At 44.1% G+C, this 26,678-nt stretch overlaps 1 protein-coding gene across 2 annotated transcripts in view; it reads right to left on the bottom strand.

Annotated features, from left to right (window-relative positions):
• Positions 1–10,838: 10,838 nt before the first annotated feature.
• The window catches only part of m1ap (meiosis 1 associated protein), a 59,166-nt gene continuing 43,326 nt past the window's right edge, over positions 10,839–26,678 (bottom strand). Inside the window, exons 6-12 of one of the 2 annotated variants that reach the window (XM_079491118.1) lie at positions 24,011–24,164; positions 22,000–22,141; positions 20,908–20,977; positions 19,963–20,105; positions 18,295–18,410; positions 18,079–18,160; positions 10,839–12,364 (exon numbers count right to left, since the gene is read on the bottom strand). In XM_079491118.1, the coding sequence (XP_079347244.1) occupies positions 12,113–12,364; positions 18,079–18,160; positions 18,295–18,410; positions 19,963–20,105; positions 20,908–20,977; positions 22,000–22,141; positions 24,011–24,164 (959 nt within the window). In that variant the 3' untranslated portion in view covers positions 10,839–12,112. The remainder of the gene's footprint in view (positions 12,365–18,078; positions 18,161–18,294; positions 18,411–19,962; positions 20,106–20,907; positions 20,978–21,999; positions 22,142–24,010; positions 24,165–26,678) is intronic. The other variant, XM_079491119.1, reaches the window with a different exon arrangement.

Raw genomic sequence — 26,678 nt, 5'->3', positions numbered from 1 at the left:
AAGAAAAGAAAAGGCTCAAATGAAGAAAACAAAAAACTACAAAAGCTGAAGTATTTCTTTTCCCCAATTGAAAATCATGATCCATCATAGAAGTTCTCCATCTAGCGTCTGTCATGCAGTACTCGGGCCAGCTCCAAGATGAACACTTTACCGTATCATTTTACAAAGTGTTCATCTTGGAGCTGGCCTAGTCGGTCCTTTAAGCACTTAAACATTATATACTGACCAGGATCCTCCAGGGTCGCCTCCTTTTTTCCGTGTACACTAAAATAGCTGTAGATCGTCTACTTTTGCAGAATGTTTGCCTAATGAGACATGCCCAGAATAGGGATGCTAGGGTTCATGTGGTTATTATGGGGAGACTTGTATGATGTGCAGCCTGCTTGTTTTCTCCACCAGTCTGTTTAGCATTTAAAAGACTTCCTGTTCTGGAGCGAATGTGACACTGAGGCGCTGTGACATTATCCTCCAGTCCTGCCTTTCAGCAACAAACACTGTGTTTTCACTGTAGTTTACGGTCCGCTTCCAACCACTTGATCACGCCACCACAAAGGGATCTCTCTCTTTCTCTCCCGTTTCTTTGTTTTCTCCAAGTCTTTGATTCGGTTGTATGGTTGCTGCAGTGACTGGCGTGTGTTTGACTCACTGTGCATTTTGAATAGCACTGAGACACGCACGCACGCACGCACGCACGCACACAGAGGCAGAGAGATGAGAAATAGTAGACGACAGGCAAATGGGCTTCATTAACATGCACAAGAATTCTGTCTACACAAAGAAAAGAAAAACAGTTGTAAAAAGAAAGAGATGCTGCTATCAACAAAAGTAGTAAGCCAGGTAAAGAGCTATGAAAAGCGGGGTGAGGGGACAGGTCATTGAAGACATTGGTGAATGTGACCAGAAAGAGAGAAAGAAAAGGGAGTTGAAAAAGAGGCTGACACCATGCTGGCTGGGTGAACTGATGCCTGGTTGGCTCACAGAACAGGTACATGCTGTTCACTCTAGGATGGCTTTCCTTCTCTCTCTCTCTCTGCCCTCCCTACCTTTCTCTCAGTGTCAGTTCGGTTCAAAGGCACACGTCAGTACTGCACAGCCTGCTGAGGGGATGGGAGAAGAGGAGAGAACAGTCAACAACTCAAAGTGTTCAGTAGGAATCAGGTGTCTCCTCTCTGGTTGGTTGGTCACGCATTGTGGCAGGACTATCAGGAGGCTGGTTCTGAAGTGCTGCCGGTCATCCTCGGCACAGTTTGGCTGCTGTCGACTTCTTCCGCCTCCTCCTCCTTCACAGTTTTTTCCACACTGTGTTTTTGCTGCTTCGTTTAGCACTGTTTGAAACTCACTCTGGCTTTAAGGCTTTGGGGAAACAGAAACTTCTCTTTTACTGAATGATTAATATTATTTATATACAGTTCACATCCCAATTTTGGACAATAAACATAAACACAGTTTAAAAAAATAGCACCATGTAAATGTTTAACCTGTTAAACGCATAGGGTTAAAAGTGGCAATCATGCAAAGTTCATATATAGGATTCCATATATTAGGCTTCCAGAATGACGTAGATTCATAACCATTTCAGAGGGTCCTATATAAAGCAATCTACTACGGCTTTAGAAAGTCTCATAAAACCAGAAATGATTCATAAGGAGAACGAGGCTTCAATATCAGCCATTCTATTTTCCACTGGATTCTCGTTCCTTCTCTCTTTCTCGTTCTTTCCTGGAAGAGTTCCTCTGACAGGGCTGAGGAGTACACGATTGCAATTGCATTCGCATTTGCCGTAAGTAATCTGATTACAATAAACACTGTCTATAAATTCATAACCGTTCCTGGAAGGAATATTTAATGACATTACAGATGTTCATTCTTCGGATTCCTCCCTGGGGGAGAAAGGTCGCTTCCAGATTGGATCGAGTGATTTCAAATGCGCTGTAGACGGATGGTTGTGTGTGTGTGTGTGTGTGTGTGTGTGTGTGTGTGTGTGTGTGTGTCGGGGGGGTGAAAACTTCTGTTTTTTGCATCAACCTACCAGTGAACCCACTGTAGAAATACACTGTTAAAAATACATGTCTGGTATTCAAACTTTACCTGGGTAAAAGTACCAAAGTAGTCACATTGAAATATACTGAATTACCTACTGAAAGTAAAAGTGCTCATTTTGCAGAATGTTCTGGTGTTGTTTCACAAGTTTCCAAACAACACGTCGCTTTACGACACGTTGTGAGCTTGCAGATCGTCTATTTTCAAATAGCCAAGCTATTAATCCAAATCTACAAAGTAACTAGTAACTAAAGTTGTCATATAATTGTAGTGAAGTAAAAAGTAAAATATTTGCCTCTGATGTGGTAGAAGTAAAAGTATAGAAAAATGGAAATATTCCAGTAAAGTAAAGTCCTACTTAAGTAATAAGTACAGTACTTGAGTATATGTATTTAGTTACTTTCCACCACTGGAACCTACTGGACGAATGTTTTATTTGTGGATGGGGCACATCTCTCTCTCCCTCGCTCTCTCTCTCTCTATCTCAACTACACACAGTGTGCACAGTGATATATTCATATGTATGTATATTGCCTCCAATGTTATTCTTTTCTGATTGGCCTGTGCTTACTTGTTCTTTGGAAAATTCAAAGAATGCGAACATAATCACCTGCCACCCACACAGTGTGTGATATGAGGGTGTATATCAAGTGCTTGTCATCAAAAGACCAAATGACTGGGTGAAACTCAATAACATGTCACTCATATCTCTAATGTCTTTACTGGCCATACAATGAGTGAGGTATTACAAAATCTTCCTTATTTTTGGCTAAATGAAAATGTGGTAAGAAAACACTGTTATCTTTTGTCCGGGCGAAGGTCATGTGAATCACATGTGGCCGTTTTACCCACACTATCTCAAAATGTTCTTTATTCATATTTGTCTAATTATGTACTTTGTTGTATGAAGGTGTCGTGCTGAGATAATAGCCGATCTGCAAGCTCACATCACGCATATTGTGAGTCACAAAGTGACTGTTACGACCCAGGCTAGGGGTCACTTGGTGTAACATAAAACATGGACTCCATCATCCCCACTTCCCAGACCCCGAACAGCCAGGCCACACAGGTTTATAATCCCAAGAAGTAATGGTTTAGTTTTACATTTAAGATAAAAGCATTTATGCATTAACTCAGGGTGGGATCATAAAAGCTTAAATACAAAAACAACCCCTTTCTTACCTAATAAAGGAAATATCTAACCTAACAAAGGACAAAATAACAAAAGAGTTAATCTACCACTACACAGTACACACACACACACACACACACACACACACACACACACACACAGCAATTCTAAAAACAGGAACAAATGCTCGTGACAACCAGCTTCATAGTTTTTTAGGCCATCACAGGAGCAAATCACAAGCCTGGTTCCACATAAAATGTCTGCAGTCTCCGAGGCTAGGTTCCACCTAAAAGTTAGCCATACTGTATATTAATGGAAGAATGTGGCCTCACGTTACCTTGAAACATCTGCCTGCTGTTAAAGATGCCCTCTATGGGCTCTATCACTTGAAAGCTCTATTATAAAAGCATCAGATGACTGACTGCCTCTCTGCCTGCCTGACCTCAATATACCCCTTGATGCCACTGGCAGTGTGTTGGGGAAAAACAGAGTTTTTGTCCCTGTGTAAATGCATCTTAACCATATTCACACACTAGTAATCACATTACCATGCGTCCGTGGTGGCTGATTTGAGCTGGCCAGCTGTCGTTAGTAATGTTGTTTGTGTGAATGACTGGCTGATAAACAACACCGAACGCTAGTTTGGATCTACCCAACTTCAGCCACACTGATAACTTTAGTGCAGTGGTTCTCAAACTTTTCCTTTTCTCCAATACCTCTGAAAGTGGAGCCTACAAATGGAACACAGTACACTCTCAGAGACTGAGTTACAGACCTGTAAGGAACCCTGAGATTCCATCGACCCCACTTTGAGAACAACAGCTTTAGTGAAACAATATGGCCCACATTTCTTGTCGTGATAGAAATTTGTCAAATGGCCACTATAGAGGATGTATTACCTTGTGTAGTTCTGTAAATCACTCTGGATTAAGAGCATCTGCTAAATCCCTAAAGTGTAAATTGTAGGAAATAAGTACTGTAACATGATTTGAATGGCTTGCAAATGGTAATGTGTGAAATACATGGCCAACGTGGGTCTCTATGCAAACAATTTTGCACACCAGGACATGATCCACCCCTACACCCATTCCCACACTTGGATCAGCTGACACGGGACCTCTGTCCTGACCCTATATGACACCCTGGCCAACGCTGCACACATCTCAGACTCTCTTCGCTCCTGGCTCCTGCCCCAAGCTGTGGAATGACCCCCCTACCGAAAACTCACCTCTTCCTCAACTCTCTTTCACTTATTGTCTCCACCAGGCAGAATGCATGGGGAGAGAGTATGTTTAAGGACCAAGGCAAGGACAAACCTTTGACCTGCATTTTTCACATCTGCCTTTTATAGTGCCACCAGGAAGCAGACTTTTGTAAAACCTTTTTTTTAATACCTCCAGATTCTGTCCAAAAATCCCACAAATCGTGACACAGTATCTCTATAGTCATGTGCTCAAGACGGATCTGTCCAATATTTTATATTCCATCCTAATTGGCTAACATTGGCTTCCAAAGTTTGCAGGATTGGCCCGTTTTGAAAAAAGAAAAAAGCCTCAAATCATGAACGCAGTGTGCAATTTACATGACATTTTTCACACACTTTCCTACTATGCTGAGGAACAAATCCCACCCTTTTCACATTGGCTTGTTATTGCGATTTTTGCTTAACAATTTTTTGTAACAAAATGCCTCAAATTATCCAATTGCCATCATAGGTGTAAGAAGAAATGGCACCCTTTTCACATTGTATTGGTACTTGTTAGAATACCATGATGTAATCTTATTTAGATAGATAGATTTACCCTGTCGTTTGTTGAATCTGTTTGTTCATGCCATTCCCTCTGATCTTGCACTTTGTAAGTGGCCCTGGATGAGAGCATCTGCTAACAGTGGGCCTGGACCCATCTTTGGGTTGCGGTCTCACGTACCAATCTTATGGGTCGCTAGTACTGCAAATATATATTTTATATATCGTTTCCTACATTTAAAAAATAATTTCAAAAGGTTTAACAAAGTTGAAACCTAAAAGAATCACCCCTTATCCCTAAACTTCTTTGCCTTTTTTTTTTTTTTTTTTTACTATTTTGATAAAACATTTTTGAATAGTTCAAATAGTTCTACAAGCTTACAACGTGTCGATGGAGATCGGCTAGTTGAACAATTTGTTTCATACAGTAATTTCAAAAGAAGTAAAACAATGAAAAAGATCAAATAATTTCCATAAATAATATATTAGGCCTATATAAAACGTGTTGTGAGCTTGTAGATCGGCTATTTTCACTAGTTTGGGTCCCGGGGTGACATCACATTTCTCTTTTGGGTCTCGAGCTGTTTGGGAGCCACTGTGCTAAATGCCCACGCCGTAAATTGTACATGTCTGCCACGCAGGCAGCACCTCTTTCTTAAGGAGGAAGTTCTTGACCTTTCAGACATCTGCTCAACAGCTTCACCCACTGTCTGATAACTGATGTGTGTGTGTTGTGTGTGCACGTGAGACATAAGTGGAATGTTTGTAAGTGCACGTTCCGCCTGGCTGCTTAAAATTCCTCCCGCATGGCATGGGTGTGAAAGTAGTTGGATCGCCCAGCTTTGACGTGTATTTGTTCAAGCCAGGGTGTGTGAATGCCTTTGCTGAGCTGCAAATGTGCGTGCATTCCTGTGTGAGTGACAACTTGATAAATACATTTAGCTTTGTACAGTATGCATCCGAATATATGTTTGTTCATGCACATTCTGGTTTGTTTTAATTAATATCTCTGTTCTCTCGGAGAGCTTTCATTCACTAATCACTATTAGAGCAATACATAATTTGTAGATAGAGAGAGACGAGAGAGAGTGTGTGTGTGTGTGTGTGTGTGTGTGTGTGTGTGTGTGTGTGTGTGTGTGTGTGTGTGTGTTACAAAGTCCTCTGAGAGTGAGACATATTTGTGGATAAGTTACACCAGACAGATCAAATTGTGCTTGTAAGAAGGTGACAACTGATGGGTTCTGAATAGAATACATGAGTTGTTTCTGGGATTGAACATAGGACTTGGACTGGCAAAGCATTACTGAAGGTCATTACTGTAATCAGCTGTCATGTCGGTTTATTGTTTATGTAAACTGTAAAAAGTGTCCTGTAACTGTAAGTCCATGGGCTGGGCTTTTTCGGAAGCATGACACTTCAAGAATCAATCAATCATCAATCAAACATGTATATCCCTCTGTCACATGACCGTACTGATGTCCCTCTCTACACTTGTCCTGTCCAGAAAAACGTAAAAAATAAGTGGAAGGATAAGGGGCCAAGGAACTAGCAGCAGAGTAACCAAACAAAAGGTCTTCCTTGCATGGAAAGAAATACTGTTTAATGAAGTATCTGTGGCATAAAGTATGTCTCCAAATTTGGGCAAAGTTTTAGCCCAATTAGAGCCCCACTGACATTTATTATGATTCTTATGAATGCTTCAAAAAATCAGACCAGTCTGAAGCGAGTGGTGCAACAGCGCCCCCTATTGGTACTCTAAACATTGGTACTCTAAACATTGGTACTCTAAACATAGTCCCATAGGGACAAAGCTGTTCCTTGGAGTGGTTGCACCACTCACAAAGTATAACTTGTGTGTTGTGGCCTACTGGCAGTATTCATACATTAAGGCCTCTTCCAGATCAACGTCGTAAAACAAATATAGGCCTTCATTCAGTCCATAATGTGAAAATGTGTTGATCTGGAATACCTACTGTAGCTACCTAGCCTACTCCCTACTACAGTATGGAGGGGCAGTTTGTCATACAATGGGCTAGCTGCTTCCTCTAAGGAAAGGCTAACTCACTTTAAATGCAAGTCAACAAGGACATCATCAGAATTTTATGACAGATTGTGTATTGACGGTTGCTTTTTAGATTCGAGAGGACATGTAGGACATTCGAGGACACTGTCTACTGTCTAGCACAGATGACATCTACAGATGCACACGTTAGGACATGATTTCAGAACTGTAGTATGGTTCACTGAGGACCGGTGGTTGTTAGAGATAACATATATTTTTAAGCAGTGTTTGCGCAAGGGGAATGCCCAGAAATATGGAATGGCTGATTATCAATGGTGCGCTGTACCTGTACATATGTCAGATAAGGCCTGATGCTTACAGTATGTTACATTTAAAGGCACAGCGTGGTCTGTCTTTGAGTGTGGGGTGTATTTGATGAAATCTCCAATTTCAACAGAATCCTCTTGATTTTATTAGCTTTCATAGCAAACTTGTTTCAGTTGGTAGGAGCTTAAAGTGCATCTTTCTATGCTCTGCGATTAATATGATAGTCGTAGCCAGTGTAGCCTGGCTAAAATTCACCTTTTGGGTCTCGATTGAAAATGTTTTGGAACCCCTGAGCTAGATAGCCTACTATAACCACTGTCTATCCAGGCAGCTTCATCAGGCTACTGTCTGGCTCCCAAATAACATGACACTCACACTCGCTCAACGAAAATAGCCACTCTGCAAGCTCACAACATGTTGCATGACAAAGTATAAATCAGGCTTTATAATATTTTTTTCCATCCTTCGCAGGGCTGGGCGATATTTCTTCAAATCAATATCTCAAAAACAGCAGCACTTTTCATTGAACTATTTTAGTCAGCAAACCTGTGTCTGAGTGAGGATAAATAGCACAACGTAGCAGTATACTGTATACCACAATGCAAAAATGCTAGAATTTTACATGAGTAAAATGAAAAGAACTAAAGTATTGGTATCAAAATACGTATACTCAGTGTAAATAATAAAGTAGCCTACCAAAAGCAAATCATGAAAGGCCTATTTAAGAATATATTTAACATTTTATACTTCACAAACGTCAATGAGGTCCACAATCACAACACCAGAAGGAGTGACACTAATCACGTTCAACCCAGATTTGGCTCAAACAAGGGGTTAAATTCGTTCTCCTGCTACTGTATGCCTCAAAGAAATGTGGAACGCCCTACCAACAGTCTGAAAGGAGTGTAAATCCCTACTCTCCTCTAAAAGAGCACTTATAGGTGAATTCGACACTAGCCCCTGTACAAAGTACAAGCCTACGGCGTTTGCATGTTGTGTGCCACGGTGCCAGACTGATAAGCTGGACGTCCGGTCCTTTTCCAGTGCAATATAGTGTGACATTTTGGTCTAGAATCTAGGAACTTGACGATCTGCCATTTGTGCCATTAACGAGAAGAGTATGAATGCTAGGGTTCATGTGATTACATGAGAACCTGTTACTTCCTGTATTGAGAACTGAAACAGAAGAGAGATGAGGTTGTGAACAGTGAAACTTCCCACAGACACACATGACCACCAGGCTCTGTACACACCGTCTAAATTTAGACAATTTGGTGGTCTATTGAATTTGACAGATATAAAGAGGCTTTATATAGAAATGTGAAACCATGGACAGTTTCAGGTCTCTGAATGAGGCAAGAGAAATCATTTTTTTTATCCCATGATTTTTGTAACCCAATTTTCACCCAGTGCCTAAGCTGAAATCCTGGGCGGTACTCAATCTCTGCCAACCAAAGGAGAGCCCCGAACTGAGCTCATGCTTCCTTCAGCGCATGAGGAGTGAGAAGGCCACTTCTTATCACCTGTTATTCCAATTAACCAGTTCCTTTCCCCGCCACCATCAGGTGCCCTGGCTGACCAGGGGAAGGCAGTATAGAGACAAGGATAACTACATGTTTTCTTGTGAGGGTACCTACCCTAGGAGACACGGGGAGAACATGCAAACTCCACACAGAAATGCCCTTTCGCCAACCCCCCCCTAGGGTATGGGCACCGACGACACAGCAGGAATCGAACCCGGGACCTTTCCGCTACCAACTGCACCACCGTGCCCCCAGGCAAGAGACATCCTGATGTTCAGAGTAGAAATGTATGAACCCTGCCTTGTGTTCTGGATACAAAGAGGAAGTGAGGCTAAGTTTCTATTAAAAACTGCAGATATAATTCACAAGGGACAGGTAGTAATAATATAATATAACAACACAATACATGCTGTAGATATTTGATAGTTTACTTCAATGGAAAATGCAGTTCTAACAATAAATAGCTCAACAATAAATAATATACAGCATCATGAGATCTAAATTGGAACGTGTAAAAAAAAAAAAGTGTACACGTAACATTGTAGTGTTATAGCTGAACTTAACAGGAAGGTTGATACTTCTCTTAATACACGTCCTCAAACACATTGTGCAAACATGAATACTTGCGTTGGTCACATCACATGCATCTTTTACAGTTCTGACATTTCAAATGGCGCGTGGCTTAACAACTTTCGCTCTTTCAAGGCCTAACGGAGGAACGTTAGCCCTGGGTCTTTGACCTATAACAGGGACAGAGAGGCTGCTGTTGTCCTATATGCACAAATTAATGACATGCACACGCGTTCACTTGACTTCTAAACAACTGAAATGGGAACTGTGAGACTGCTGAACGAGAGAATGAGGAAGGTAAAGAGAGGCAAGAAAGGGAGAGAGACAGAGAGAGAGAGAGAGAGAGAGAGAGAGAAAATGTGTAAACATTTAGTGAGTGCTTTTGGGCTTCTGTTTGAGTTCTTGCCAAAGACAAAAGCATCATTGTTGTTATAGAAGTCCTGTGACATCACAGTGCCATGATGTCATTTGATGTCAAGAGAAACGACACGACACTGGTCAAGAATTGCATGTGTGTCTGTGTGTGTGTGGGGTGTATGTGTGCGTGAAAGACAGAGTCTATGAACAAACAGAAAATAAATTAATAAGCAATGATGTGAGTGTGCGCGTGTGTGTGAGCATATGAGCATGAGTCAGTAACTATGAATGTGTGTGCGATTCAAGACCTATATTGTGCTCAATTCAACCACTGACGCCAATGTGTGAACTTATACCGACCTTGGTTCCTATCTCACGTGCGTGCACACGCACACGCACACGCACACACACACACACACACACACACACACACACACACACACACACACACACACACACACAGGATGGATGTATCAACTTTCAGTTTTAACAACTAAGGAAGCAGATTTCCTTCCAAGACTAAACAAATGAATAATCTTTTGACATGAGGAGGGTGTAATTATCTAACTTGCGGTAGAGTATATAACATGCCAATGAATGCTAGGTATGGTCCACTTACAATTCACACAACCACACACACACACACACACACATGCGCGCACGCAGGCACCCCGCAGCAGCAGCCAATCTCATCATGGCTCCTCTCTCACGGACCACCATTCTTCCAGTGTTTCATCCCCAGAGAAAGAGCCTCGCTACGAGGGTGAGGGAGAGCAGAGAGAAGAGGCCTCTGTCTGGCTCTCCATTCTACGCCTCATGCGAGCTTCCGTGCACAACAGTGAGGCTTTCACAAGAACGCTCTGATGAGGGGTTAAAGGGGATGAGTCAAAGTGTGTGCGCGTGTGCAGTGTGCATGCGTGTGTGTGTGTGTGTGTGTGTGTGTGTGTGTGTGTGTGTGTGTGTGTGTGTGTAACTACTATGTGCTATGCTTCAACGTTGTTCAGCCCTATATACTTTCTCGTATAGCAAATAGCGGAAACAGCAAATCTACAAGCTTCCACGAAAAAGTCTATAGGGCTTAAGTGGTTAACCGTGTGTATATAGAAGTGTGTGTTCATTTAAAAGATCAATTTAACCCTGTGTGTGTGTGTGTGTGTGTGTGTGTGTGTGTGTGTGTGTGTGTGTGTGTGTGTGTGTGTGTGTGTGTGTGTGTGTGTGTGCGTCATAAGAAGCGGATGAGGCTGCTCCTTGCAGAAATCTCCTTCATGTCAGTCCAACCTCTCCTCCCTCTTGCGCACTCCAACCAAACCCTCTTTAATCCCCCCTTTGTTCCATCCTTTCCTCTTTCCTTCCCTCGCTCCCTTTTCAACTCCTATTGTTAGTCTGTTACTCTCCTTTTAATTCCTCTTGGTTTCCTCCTTCCGTCGTTTTCCCCCTGCATTTTATTACTACTAACCCTAACCCTGCTTTTTATTATTGAGCCGCGGTGCTGCTGCCTCAGCATAACTTGCACTAACGCGTACCGTACACACACACACACACACACACACACACACACACACACACACACACACACACACACACACACACACACACACACACACACACACACACACACACACACACACACACACACACACACACACACACACACACACACACACACACACACACACACACACACACACACACACACACACACACTTGTTAAAGTGGGATCCATGTAATTTTATGTTGTGAGAACAGTCTTTAATAGAGGCTGTTAAGAAATCAAAAGTAGCTCTAAGTGTGTATTTGTGTGTACTTATGTGTGTGTAGAAGTCTTTACAAGGACTGATTACTCACAAACGCCCTACTACTCTAACCATACATCAATGTGTATGTGCATGCATGTGTGCATGTTCGTGTGCGTACCGTAGCTCCTTATGCAAGCCATTTGAAAGTGACGGATCAGGATGATGTAGCAGAGCCGATTACCTGGTGGGTGTGTGTGTGGGTGTGTGGGTGTGTGTGTGTGTGTGTGTGTGTGTGTGTGTGTGTGTGTGTGTGTGTGTGTGTGTGTGTGTGTGAGTGTGTGCGACTGTGTACCTTCAAACTGTTACACTGTCCATCATGTAACAGTGTATGACAATATACCACTGTACACAACAAAACCGTGAGTGTTAACTCAGCATTGTCAGTATTTCACTGTGTATCTCTCTCTGTCTCTCTAGAATATAATGACAAATATCGATATTAACCTCAACCATGAAATATAAAGATCATTTCGGAAGAAAATATTGAGGTGAATTTCTCCCCCCCACCCCCTTCCCTTCTGATTTCAGGGGCACGTTAAAGATTCAAGAGGGGGCACCTTTTGTACCCACGGAACCCTGCATATTATGCGTTTTCCCACCGGATGGACGCCAGATCTCTCACAGCCTCATGGAGTCGTTGTCGTTGTCGTCGTCGTCCTCGTCCTCGTCGTCCTGCCTCCCCTTCCAGAGGGGAGGGTAGGGGGACGACATGGGGGCCCGATGGCTGCCGCCAAGGAAGGTCAGGGTGGGACGAGAGGCCTTGTTGGGAGGAGGACCCGTGGACGAGGAGGAGGATGAGGGCTGGGGGAGGGGAGCAATGGTGGCCCTGACTCTGCTTTTGGCGCCTAGCTGGCGACCTTGGCTCTGTGCCTGAGAGAGAGACAGAGAGAGAGAGACAGAAGGACAGACAGTGAGAAAGAGAAAGAGAGAGATTTCATAGACGAATTCAGAAACGGGTCTCATGGTCGCAGCTTACATATTTCCTGTAGGCGGACTCGACATAGCTGCAGGGTTTAAACCCTCACCAGGCGCACCTCTTCTACTACAGTGAACGGTAGAGTGACTGATGTTAGTCTGCCTCAAGTCAAACGTTACTCTTTTACCTGCTTTTTACTAACACTAACATTACAAAGATGCCCAGAACATCGAGATGAAACTGTTTAGTTAATGGCTGCTCCAACAGTAGTGGCAACATTCCCAAAAAAAAACGGAATGTCAAAATATCCACTGCGAGGTCTGAGACCAGAGCCATTGAGTAATGGTTGAGACGAAGCAGTGAAAGGTCCTGAAAGGTCTCAGACCCCGCGGTGGATATTTTGACATTCCGTTTTTTGTTTTGTTTTTAATGTTGCCACTACTGTTGGAGCAGCCATAAACTAAACAGGTTCATCTCGATGTTCTGGGCATCTTTGTAATGTCAGTATTAGTAAAAAGCAGGTAAAAGAGTAACGTTTGAGGCAGACTAACATCAGTCACTCTACCGTTCACTGTAGTAGAAGAGGTGCGTCTGGTGAGGGTTTAAACCGCGCAGCTATGTCGAGTCCGCCTACAGGAAATACGCAAGCTGCGACCATGAGACCCGTTTCTGAATTCGTCTATACTCTGACCATCATACGCCGCTTACCGGAAAAAGCCGACATAGAAAGTGTCACAACGTGTCGCATCACGATGTATTGTGATCTTGTAGAACGGTTATTTTCAGTGTACAACAAAGGCTAAGATATGGGAATAAAAGGGACATGGCCTGACAGATAAATAGATCTCCAAATATGGAAATATAAGGGACAAGGACTGACAGATATTATTATGGGTATATCAGTCGGCTCGGCAGTCTGTTCAGGCTCGCCGCACTCGCGGCATGCGAGTGCGGCGAGCCTGAACAGACTGCCGAGCACATCATCACAGACTGCCCCCTATACAGCCCACCCTCAGAAGCTGGCCTTTTTGACTTAGGACCAGAGACGAGGGCATGGCTGCATGACACTGAGTTGGCCATCTGATGATACACGAAATAAGAAGAAGTCGGCTCTGCGGTGCGACGTAGGTGTGTGGGCCGCATAGTGTGTAGTGTTTGCAAATATTATCAGTGACTCAATAATTCTCTTGATCGACAATAATCATGCAATGGGCCGTATACGTCATCGGTGTCATCGGTTTTCTTTGTACAACAATCTCGATTTATAAAGTATAAATTCATAAATTCAGATTACTGTAAGTGGGACAAATATGCCTCTTTCTCTCTCCCTCCCTCTCACACACACACACACACACACACACACACACACACACACACACACACTAGGCAAACTAGGCTAAGCCATGATGTTGGGACTCAGGAAATGTAGTGTCTGTGTCCCAGCTTTGACAACAGCAGGTGGTGAAGTGGTAACAGTATTCTTATCTGGATTGTTTATTGACGAAAGGGGAAGAAAGCCAATAAATGTAATCAGTGCATTTATATTGTTGTTCCTCTAAAGCCCAGTCCACACCAATGCAACTTGCAACTTGCAAGTGGTTGCAGTTGTAAGTAGTTGCACTTGCAACATGCAATGATTTGGTGTAGTGATGGGAGATTCATCGGCCGATTCTAGTTGTTTTTAGATTAATCGGCAATCAGACCAATGAATTAATTGGTCCGATTAATCGGTCTGTCTTTACAGATAAAAGAGCCCAAAGTAACAGCTTGAACAGATCTACAAGCTCACAATATTAAATATAAAGGTATTAAAGTTAAATCTGACTTGCCTAAGCCTGCAGTGCAGACACCCTGTTACATGTATTTTTCAGAATGGATTTTTTTTTTATACAGAATGAGATCATATCGACATCGGTAATATCGGTTATCGGCCATAACAGCAATTCATTATATCGGATATCGATATCGGACAAAATGTGTCATCGGCACATCCCTAATTTGGTGGCCCACTTGCTATCCTCACGGTCTAGTACTCTAGTTCTACACTTTGGAGTGATGTATGGTTATATGATATAACCATACATCACTCCAAAGTGTATAACTTATATCCCCGGAAGTCATAATGAGGTGTGTCTGTGACACAGGAATGTCTGGCAGAAAGTCACCTGTTGCTCCAACTTCCCTACATGGACCAATGTTTGGTATGAAAAGGAAAGTCTAATCTAATTGTGGTTGAGAGTAACAGCAGAGGAATTCAAATGTTCTTGGCTGCCTATTGTATCCATGAACACTGTGTGTGTGTGTGTGTGTGTGTGTGTGTGTGTGTGTGTGTGTGTGTGTGTGTGTGTGTGTGTGTGTGTGTGTGTGTGTGTGTGTGTGTGTGTCTGTCTGTCTGTCTGTCTGTCTGTCTGTCTGTCTGTCCTGGGTCAGTGAACCAAATGGAGTTGCTGCTTCACTTCACTCAACTATGAAGTCTACTCTATAATATTAACCACTATAATACTTAGTCAATCTACATGCTCACAACATGCGATGTGAGGTGTTGTGAGCTTGTAAATTAGGATTATTTTCTTGTTTCTTTGCCTATGTCCAAAACAGGGATGCCAGGGTTAATATGGTTAATTATATGTGTGAGGGGATGTCCCTGTGTGTGTGGTCAATGACCCCACCTAGTGGACAACTGAGGAAAAGGCAGACATTACATTGACCAGAAAGAATGGAGAATGAGATTGTTTTGGCAAAGGTGCCTATGGTCTCTCTGGTGTTCATGAGAAACAGCCTTCTAACTTCCATCATCAAAACTCTCTTATCACATCATCTTTATTTGTGCATATAATCATGTGTTTGACTTGTTCAAACATGACCTTTGCAACATCATAAAACTGTTTCTATATTAGCTCAGTCACATGATGATGATGATGATTATTATACTTCCCTTTCACTGTTAATACTTAATCCCTATAGTTTGTTGACTATTGCTATAGCTATAGGTCCCCTGCTTTTCTCCCTATACACAAAATCCATTAGCCGAACACAGAGTAAGACAGAGTTGCGCAAACTCCGTTCACTTCATGGGGCCAGTCCAATGGCGGCTCTTCTACATACGTAGACTTCTATTGAACATGGGGATAACCGGAAGTTTACGGAATGCATTGGAGTCTATGGGCTCGCGCGAGTACATGAACCACGTGACCGGGCTGTTTTCTGCCCCCTCAATATCAACTCTTCTATTAGATGGCTCTGGCCGAACATACGTAGCTGATCTACAAGCTCGAGCTTGTAAGTCAGCTATGTTTGGCCCATTACTGTATGACATGCCCAGAACATCGATGCTATAGGGAGTATGGGTTCAAGACAAGTGGTTAATCTGTTTGGAGGTTAAATGTCACACATGTTCTGGAATTTTCCTCATAAAACTGTTAATGGAGTGACTAGTAAAATATGTTCAGACAGCAGGAAGTGTTGCATAAGGCTGTAGAGCTCAAGTCCAACACAAAATATCTGCCCCAAGAGAAGGAGGGAATGCAGGGATGCAGGACAACATATAAAGAGGGGAAATCACAGGGAAAAACAGGAAAACTGAGAGGCAACATTGTGCAAAGAGCAAACAAACAAGACAATGTGGAAAATAAAATAATACTGGAAATAAAATCCCTTGCCTGAAGAACTGAAGTAGGAGGAGAAAGGACGTGGAAGTACTACAAGTAGGCAAGGAGAACAATAAAGAAATAGAAAAGTAAAATGAATGAATACTAGAACACTCGCCTCAAAACACAGTCACCTCGGGAGTACAGCCGGTGTATAGTAACTGCTCTGCCTGGTGTTCCTAAACATAACCTCAATACACTATGTTTACACCTTAGTGGAGTACAGCCGGTGTATAGTAACTGCTCTGCCTGGTGTTCCTAAACATAACCTCAATACACTATGTTTACACCTTAGTGGAGTACAGCCGGTGTATAGTAACTGCTCTGCCTGGTGTTCCTAAACATAACCTCAATACACTATGTTTACACCTTAGTGGAGTACACCCGGCGTGTAGTAACTGCTCTGCCTGGTGTTCCTAAACATAACCTCAATACACTATGTTTACACCTTAGTGGAGTACAGCCGGCGTGTAGTAACTGCTCTGCCTGGTGTTCCTAAACATAACCTCAATACACTATGTTTACACCTTAGTGGAGTACAGCCGGCGTGTAGTAACTGCTCTGCCTGGTGTTCCTAAACATAACCTCAATACACTATGTTTACACCTTAGTGGAGTACAGCCGGCATGTAGTAACTGCTCTGCCTGGTATTCCTAAACATAACCTCAATACACTATGTTTACACCTTAGTGGAGTACAGCCGGCGTGTAGTAACTGCTCTGCCTGGTGTTCCTAAACATAACCTCAATACACTATGTTTACACCTTAGTGGAGTACAGCCGGCGTGTAGTAACTGCTCTGCCTGGTATTCCTAAACATAACCTCAATACACTATGTTTACACCTTAGTGGAGTACAGCCGGCGTATAGTAACTGCTCTGCCTGGTATTCCTAAACATAACCTCAATACACTATGTTTACACCTTAGTGGAGTACAGCCGGTGTATAGTAACTGCTCTGCCTGGTATTCCTAAACATAACCTCAATACACTATGTTTACACCTTAGTGGAGTACAGCCGGTGTATAGTAACTGCTCTGCCTGGTATTCCTAACCATAACCTCAATAAACTATGTTTACACCTTAGTGTAAACATAGTTTACACTAAGGTGTAAACTATCTGTCTACATGTCTACATGTCGAAGTGTCCTTGCCTTGGGCAAGACACTGAACCCCAAATTGCTCCCGATGTGCTGGTTGGTACCTTGCATGGCTTCCGCCGCAATCGGTGTATGAATGGGTGAATGTAATGCACAATCTTTGTAAAGCGCCTTGGATAAAGGCACTATATAAATGCACCATTTACCATTTAACCTCAATAAACTATGTTTACACCTTAGTTTAATGTGACATACGTTTAATCATATAAAGGTCCCATTCCGTTTAACTGTAGATAAAAACTCTGAAAGCCTTGAACTTGAAGTGATGTCAAGTTACAATAGTAATAGTAGGAAAGGTTAATATAGAGCCCAAATTAACCTATAAAAAGCACAGAAGAAGTCTATGTCCTCATTCAGGCCAGGCGGGGTAATTGCATCCAGAGTGTGAATCCAGGATGTTTCTCTCTGGTTCAGTCTCTTGATGTGATCACCCCCCCCCTGGTGAGAGGTTTGAATTCAATTCCTGTGATTCTCAACAAAGTGTCATTATTGTCATGACACTGACTAAAGTGTCTGGCTATAGGATAATTAGCATTATTAATTCGAATGGCATATTTATGCTCAGCCAGGCGGTCTCTTAAACGATAAAATGCATTTTGTGCCATTTTAATAAAGTAATGCACTGGACAGATTAACTTCTTCTACTACGGCATTTCAGCGTTGCGCCTGCGCCAATCCACTTCGATGCATTTTATTTCCTGACAAAAATAGTGCATTTTAGAGAGAAGATGGGGAACAGACTGGAGAATAGACTTTCACCAACACAGAACAGGCTTCGTTTCGGTGATTAGCGGAGGAGGAACCCAGAGAGTGCCTGGAATTCACTTTGAGAACCACTGGTGTACAGTATGTGTGGCGTGTACCTGTCGTGGCTGTCTGGTTTGTTTGGTTTTAGTGCCATCTACTGGCGGCTGGGGCTGATCTCTCTGGGCTGACTGCTGGAGCCTAGAAACAGAAAAATCACAATCATTTAGACTCATGCAGGGTGCGTGCGTGCGTGCGTGCGTGCGTGCGTGCGTGCGTGCGTGCGTGCGTGCGTGGATGCGTGCGTGCATGCGTGCGCGCGCACGTACACCTACCTGTATGGATATACTGAGCGAGAGAGCAGAGCTCTGTTCCTGAGGTGCTGGTAGAGGTTACATTTCAGAGAGAGAGGGTTGAACAGAAACTCCTCATCCAGTTGTCCAAGACAGCCCTGAGAGAGAGCGAGAGAGGGGGGTGGGGGAGAGAGAATGTACCTTTAAATTCAACACTTTCTAAGTAAGTGTCTCAATATGGATTCAGATTTGATAAAAATATCGTTTCTATGGACCAGGGCTTTCTATGGACCACAAACTCTTTCAGCGTTGACCCAGAAATATCGATCCATGCTTATCGCGACCCAACCAAATATAGTGCTTATTATTATTAATGATAATTTAAACAACTACTGTAACAATACTAATAAATAACAAAACCTAGGGTTTAAGTGTCACTTTGATACACAGCTAAGGTGTGGACCGAAGACCTTGTTTCCCAGACGGCCCTCTACCAATTCTGCTATGGCCGCATACAGTACTCGGACAGCCAAACTCATTATAATAGTTTTTTCTATATCGACATGCGACATGGAGGCGAACCGCTGATGTCCTGTCTACCCACTCAGCAACGACCACTTTGAATAATCATCATCCTTCCAAGTCAGCCATCCCCATCCATGCCATCATGACAATTACATTATAAAACCAAACGTGAGACGCCAGAGGGTTAATAATACAGTTTCAGTCAGGACAACTCCAGAATGTATGGAATATATATTTATTGAATATAAAATGAGCAATATATTTATTATGGTTTTTTATTATGGTTTGGCGATGAATTGGATCTGCTCTTTAGGTACTCAGATCAAGCGCATCAGTCCCAACCATAGGGACTCCGAATCCCCCGTACCTAAACAGTAGATCCAAAACGACAGGTGGTAGCTGGGGTGGAGGAGGTTGAGCAGCAAAGTTTAGCATACAGCAGCGCAGCAGAATCAGCAGCATCAAGCAAGCGGGAGGAGGAGTGGAAACTTTCCGGTTTAAATAGCCGGTATGAAGATGGAGTGAGTGTGTGATTGGCTGAGTGAATCATGTGAATGAGAGCGTGATGCTGAGGCGAGAGGCGGCCCAATTAACGGCCGGCAGCAACTGCACTGAGGTTTCCTGACTGAACTTGCTCTGCGCATGTCTGTGACAGGCACGATGCTCATGAATTCCACAGTCACCACTAAAAACATATATACTTCGGCTATAGGTTAAACAAGCGCTCTCCGTTGTGCATCTGTCCCCCCGTTTTTTTTTCTTTCCTCCTATTATTTTTTGTTTTTGTTTTAACGTTTCTCTGTGACAACCTCGCGGCCGTTGTTTGCGTTCGTTTCCGATGTGCTTTTATTGGTTCAATCACTGTGTTTTGTTCTGTAAATCCAGTTAGCTCATAACATTAGCCGCTGTAGAGTTATACTGTGGCGTTGCCATAGGACGTTGCAGAGTCTGGGCTAACACTTCCGCGTTGCTGCCTTTCAGTGCTATAGGAGGCAATCCCATTGGCTTAGGCAGCGTTTCAGAGTATGGGTTCAGACTCGGAGCAGCCAATCATGACTAGGTCCTCAAAGCCAACCCGAGTGTGTACGACACATTGTGAGCTTGTAAATAATGATATTTTCGCCAAATGTTCATGCATTATGACATGCCCAAAATACGGAGGCCATGGTTCATGTGGTTAACAACCTGTATGAGCTGTAGCGCATCAGGTTGGGGGTCCACATTAGAGACGGGCACTGAGAAGGGCAGCAACAGCTCTCTGGACACCACAGGCTTCAGCAGGAGAGTGAGAGAATCTGACGACTGGAGCATGTAGTAGGAATACACACCTACGCACGCACGCACGCACGCACGCACGCACACACGCACACACGCACACACACACACACACACACACACACACTCTTATCCAGAGCAATTTAAGCAAGGTAAACACATATATAAGATATGTGTAGGATCACAGGTAAACCAAGAACCTAGTATAAGTCTAAAGAACAATATACGGTACTATCAAAATAATAATATGTACATTGAAACTATGGGATACCAAGTGAACAATGGACGTAGCATCTGGCTAAAAACATGCTATCTAAATTACATTTTAAACATTGCAATAACGCCAAGTGCTACAGGCTAAGGTGAATCTTTAGATTACAGCAGGTGTTCCTTCACAGGTGTTACTGGTGATACTAATTAAGGCTCTGTTCCATTCTGGTCAAACAGAGTCAGGGTGCTGATATTGTGCATGTTGGCTCACTGGAAACACTCTGCTACCATTGGCTCTCAAAGTGTCCTTGAGTGGGTTCCAATGGCCCCATACGGGTGTGTATTGTAACTGTCAGAGTTATGGGGTCCTTGAAATTAAAGAAGTTTGAAAACCACTGTACACGAAATGGAACAGAGCATTAATTTGTATGATCAGTAACCTGTTTGTCACGGTTCAAGTCAGGAGAGAATGTCGGATGAGTCCTGCATTTGGGCCCTACCCTATTGACTCACCGTGACATAGAGTGCATAGTGTGCATAGAGCCCATTGGGAGCGTGTCTGCAGTTTTAACTGCACTATGAATGAGCACACACACACACACACACACACACACACGCACTGTACGTATTTTGTTTGACACTCACACTGACCTGGCCCTGCAGCTGTGGAAGTGTGGACAGGCTCCACTTGGACCAGCAGGAACACTTCACGACTCTGAGACACACACACACACACACACACACACACACACACACACACACACACACACACACACACACACACACACACACACACACACACACACACACACACACACACACACACACACACACACACACACACGCACACACGCACACACACACACACACACACACACACACACACACACACACACACTAGACCAGTGGTTCCCAAACCTTTTAGCTCAAGACCCAAAAGAGAAATTAGACCTTATGCCCGGGACCCACACTAGTGAAAACAGCAGAGCTACAAGCTCGCAACGGTTATGAGCTGCTATTTTCACTACTTCTCAGACTTTTGTAATAGGAAACGGTAACAAGGAGCTATTTACTCGCGACCCATGAAAATTGGTCCGTGACAGAAGGCAAAGCTTTCTGTCTACCGAGCAATCTTCATTCCTACTCTCACCTATGGTCATGTGTGGGTCATGACCGAAAGAATAAGGTCGCGAATACAATGCTCAGGTGGTTCGGGCATCTGGTTAGGATGCCTCTTGGGCGTCTCCCTAGGGAGGTCCTCGAGGCACGTCCCACTGGGAGGAGACCCCGGGGCAGACCTAGGCGCAGTTGGAGGAATCACATTGACTCACTAGCCTTGAAACGCCTTGGGATTCCACAGGAGGAAGTTACTAATGTTGCTCTGGAGAGGGAAGTCTGGGGCTCTCTGGTGGAGCTGTTGCCCCCGCAACCAGACTACGAATAAGCGGTTGAAGATGGATGGATGGCCTGGGCCGTGGCTCAGCGGTCCAGGCACCTTGGCTGGTAATCCAGTCTGGCAGTGTGCCGCGGGTTCGACTCCCGATCCCGACGGCCTTTACTGCATGCCCCCCATCTCTCTCCCCATTTCCTGTCAGCCTACTGTCTGTCCCTCCATGAAAAATATAAAATAAAGGCGAAAGCCACAAAAAAAAATAACATTTGAAGATGGATGGATGGATCGACCCAAAGATGGGTCCCGACCTACTGTTTGGGAAACAGTGCATTAGACAGCATTACCCTGAGCATGTGGCAGAGTGCGTGGAACAGGTTGTGGTTCATCTCCATGTCATCCCAGTCCAGCCGCCAACAGTTGGTGGGTCTGATGACCAGGGGAAGGCCGTACAATACGCTCTCACACACTGCATCGGCACGCACAAGCCTGCAACACACGCACGCACACACACAGACACACACAGACAAGCGTACTTATTAAAGAAAAGTTTGTTTTATGATCCTGGGACCAAGCTACAACCAGTGTTTCTCCACCTATGGAAATGTCATGAATTATAATGAGCTGTGATGGATGAAGAGACTGGAAGAGAAAGCGAGAGAGAGAAAGAGAGAGAGAGAGAGGGAATTACATCATCCTCACACACACACACACACACACACACACACACACACACACACACACACACACACACACACACACACACACACACACACACACACACACACACACACACACACACACACACACACACACACACACACACACACACACACACACACACACTTTTGGGCACGTAGTTATGCAAAAGACGCACACCCTGGAGAAAGAGTGTGTCATCAGTATGTAAAACATATGCAAGTTGGGGAGAGGAGACATTCATCTGTGTCTGTTAATGCTTCTATGTGTGTGTGTGCGTGCGTGCGTGCGTGCGCGCGCGCGCGCGCGTGCGCTGCGTGCGCGCGTGCGCTGCGTGCGTGCGTGCGTGCGTGCGTGCGTGCGTGCGTGCGTGCGTGCGTGCGTGCGTGCGTGAAAACATAGACAAGACAGTATAAAAGATGACTTCTCCTGTCCCTGGGCCTCTGCTGGCTGGTCAGAACCGGTGATATGTACAGTATAACTAGAGTGTTTTCAAATTTCAGTAGTATTTTTTACTCCACTATAATCATATCTTACTAGTTACTTTGTAGATTTTGATTATTATTACAAAACCACTTAAGCCCTATACACTTAAGCTATTTAAAAATAGCCGATCTACAAGCTCACAATGCGTCGCAAAGCAACACGTTGTGAGCTTGTAGGTCTGCTATTTTCATTCCATTAATTGGAAACTTAGTACTTTTACATTCAGTGTAGTATTACTACATTCAGTACTTGAGTATATTTTAATGCCAATACTCAAGTACATTTTGAATACCAGACGTTTATTTGTAACAGAGTATGTGTGGTATTGGTCATTTTACTTGAGTACAAAATGTGAGTACTTCTTCCACCACTGCCAACGTATAACTAGACGATCTTCTGCACTTGGACTGACTGGGCACGAATATGAACAAATATCATGTGCAATCTGTCGCCTGGAACATTGTTGTTTGTAGCCTATATAAATAGATCCTCCTCCTCTACCGCTGATGTGTGGTGCAACGGAGGAGTTGCATGCACTAGTACTAGAGGGTGATATGGCATCATGACAGGCAAGACGACAGACCTGGTATGACAATGTAGAAAGTAGAAACCTGGCTTCACACATGCCTACTGTACGTCGTTACATTTACAGCAACCAGTGGTTCGACAATGTCTGAATACACAAAGCCAAAGATACACTGTACTCCCATGTGATTACTTGGACATTATAGTCAGTGAAATTTCAACATTACGGCTTCATGACAAAGCCATGTCATATGTCACATATATGAGCTCTCTGGCTGTGTTTTCCATCATAGAGAAGTTTCCAGCAAGATGATTCCAGTGGAACAAAGCATCTAGTTCCATCTAACAAGTTTCCACGACTCAATGTAGAATGGAGCCCTGCACTGCCTGACACAGTTTTAATGATGGACACTACATCTCCCCCCCCCCCCCCCCCCCCCTCTCTGTGTCTCACACACACACACACACACACACACACACACACACACACACACACACACACACACACACACACACACACACACACACACACACACACACACACACACACACACACACACACACACACACACACACACACACACACACACACACACACACACACACACACACACACACACACACACACTCTCCAGCACTTTTCCTCACTTGATTGCTCGGAGTGTCTGTGGTGGAGGGCTGCGATTGGACTTAGTGGCAGGCTGGAAGTCACAGACGCTCTCAGTGTTCACCGCCAGGTTCAGGGTCGCGGGGAAGAGGACGGGGCTTAGCAGACACTCCTGCATGTCACATTTAACACACACTGTACAGAGAGAGAGAGAGAGAGAGAGAGAGAGAGAGAGAGAGAGAGAGAGAGAGAGAGAAACAAGGACAGATATAAACAGATGTGAGACAGATGTGAGACAGAAGGATAAAGAGAGAGAGATGAGAGGACAGAGGGACAGACGTGACACAGGAGAGAGAGAGAGAGAGAGAGAGAGAGAGAGAGAGAGAGAGAGAGAGGCACACAGACAGAGAGACAGAGCTAGAGATAAAGAGAGAGAGAGGGCAGAGGCAGATAGACAGGAGAGTGAGAAAGCAATGGAGAGACATGGAAAGAGAGTGATAGTATATAGAGAGATGGGGGGAGAGATAAAGAGCTGTAGACTGGAGAAAGCGTGGAGGGGAGGTGCAGTCTGTACCAGGAGCAGAAGGGGGGGGGGGGGGGGGGAGAGAAAGAGCTGTAGACTGGAGAAAGGGTGGAGGGGAGGTGCAGTCTGTACCAGGAGCAGAAGGGGGGGGGGGAGAAAGCTGTAGACTGGAGAAAGGGTGGAGGGGAGGTGCAGTCTGTACCAGGAGCAGAAGGGGGGGGAGAGAGTAAGAGCTCTAGACTGGAGAAAGGGTGGAGGGGAGGTGCAGTCTGTACCAGGAGCAGAAGGGGGGGGAGAGAGTAAGAGCTCTAGACTGGAGAAAGGGTGGAGGGGAGGTGCAGTCTGTACCAGGAGCAGAAGGGGGGGGGGGGGGGGGGGGGGGGAAGAGCTGTAGACTGGCGAAAGGGTGCAGGGGAGGTGCAGTCTGTACCAGGAGCAGAAAGGGGGGGGGGGGGGGGGGGGGAGGTGCAGTCTGTACCAGGAGCAGAAGGGGGGGAGAGAGTAAGAGCTCTAGACTGGAGAAAGGTTGGAGGGGAGGTGCAGTCTGTACCAGGAGCAGAAGGGGGGGATAGAGTAAGAGCTGTAGACTGGAGAAAGGGTGGAGGGGAGGTGCAGTCTGTACCAGGAGCAGAAGGGGGGGGGGGGGGGGGGGGGGGGGGAGAGCTGTAGACTGGAGAAAGGGTGGAGGGGAGGTGCAGTCTGTACCAGGAGCAGAAAGGGGGGGGGGGGGGGGGAGGTGCAGTCTGTACCAGGAGCAGAAGGGGGGGAGAGAGTAAGAGCTCTAGGGCCCTATTAAGCAAGTGGAATCTAATTACATATAATTTTACAGTTTTTAAGACGTGGGGGCGTGTGCAATGTCATATTACAATTATGGGCCAGGTAAGAAGCGCTTTCGACACCCCGTGGTGTGAGCAAAACGGCCTTGAATTAGTCATGGGAGTGTTTCAGGGAGTTTTGAGGCTTACCCAATGAACATGTCCGTACTATTCTCTTTACGACACCAGCTGATGTCCTCATGGAATGCGCCCTTTTCGGCAAGTGGTATTACATTTCTGCAGACTGGCACCATAGACATGACATGACTTTGTCACATTTGGGTTAATTATTTCTATTGCACTGCATGCTGTCACCTTTATGCCTCAAAAGAACAGATCCACAAGCTGTCACAGCCATGATGTGCATAGCTTGTAGGCCTATGTCTCTATTTTGTTAAGTAACTTGCAGTGTTCATTGGAAAGTCATTACAGCGGCGCAGCCATATGCTAAGGGAGGGAGATATACGCACATCATCACTTCATTTGTTTCTGTTCTAAGCATGAAAAAGAGCTGTAAAATCTTTATTCTAGTTCATTGATTCATAAATGAATAATTAAGCCTTTGAAATGGCACCTACCTATACCTTTCAGATCGGAATGGAACTGCGAGTAGATACGCAGCATTGGCTGGCAAATTGGCAATCCATGCGTAATGTTCCCAGAATCGTCTAACCCCCGAACATACAAGTTCGTTTGATATTGTTTAATTCGATAAAAATAGAACCATATACCATACAGCGAATGAAAGCAAGATTCCTAAGGAATGTGGGGATTTTTACATTTTAAAAAACGGCTGAGAAATGAGAGAACCATGAGTGTTTATAATATCAAATATTATAAGAATAATATGAAAGACAAACGGGCTGTGAAGAGCTCAGCTCACCATCCCGACAAGGAGGAAATATAGCCTATAGTGCATGCACGTATATGCACTGACTGTTGCACACACGCTCTTTATTTGTTTCTATTGAAAAACACCAGTAAAATAACGTTTATTTTATTTTATTTCATTCGAGTCACGACGAAGGAATGAGTTGAAATGCCATACGTGCGCCATGCGTATTGCTGCGGCCCCAATGTTATGGTCTTCGCTCGTAGCATTTTATTGAAGAAGAATTGAGTCGGGTGTGATACAGCGTATGAAAGCAAACTTCCCAGTGATTATGGAGATGTTTTAATTTTTAAAAAAGGTTTAGAAATGAGCGATATATGACCCTTTATAATCTCAACGAGAAAGCCAGAAAGCTCGCTGTTGCCATGTCTCATAGAAACAAGTAAATAGGTCTATAAACATACTCCCAAAAGAATCGCATATAACAGGGGTCTACAACCTATTTTAAATGAAGTGCCATGTTTTTATTTTCTAGATAG

The sequence above is a fragment of the Electrona antarctica genome (genome assembly GCF_951216825.1).
Source record: "Electrona antarctica genome assembly, chromosome: 21".
In the NCBI taxonomy this organism is placed as follows: Eukaryota; Metazoa; Chordata; class Actinopteri; order Myctophiformes; family Myctophidae; genus Electrona; species Electrona antarctica.
Note: the sequence above shows the minus strand (reverse complement) of the source record. Positions and strands in the feature narration are given on the sequence as shown.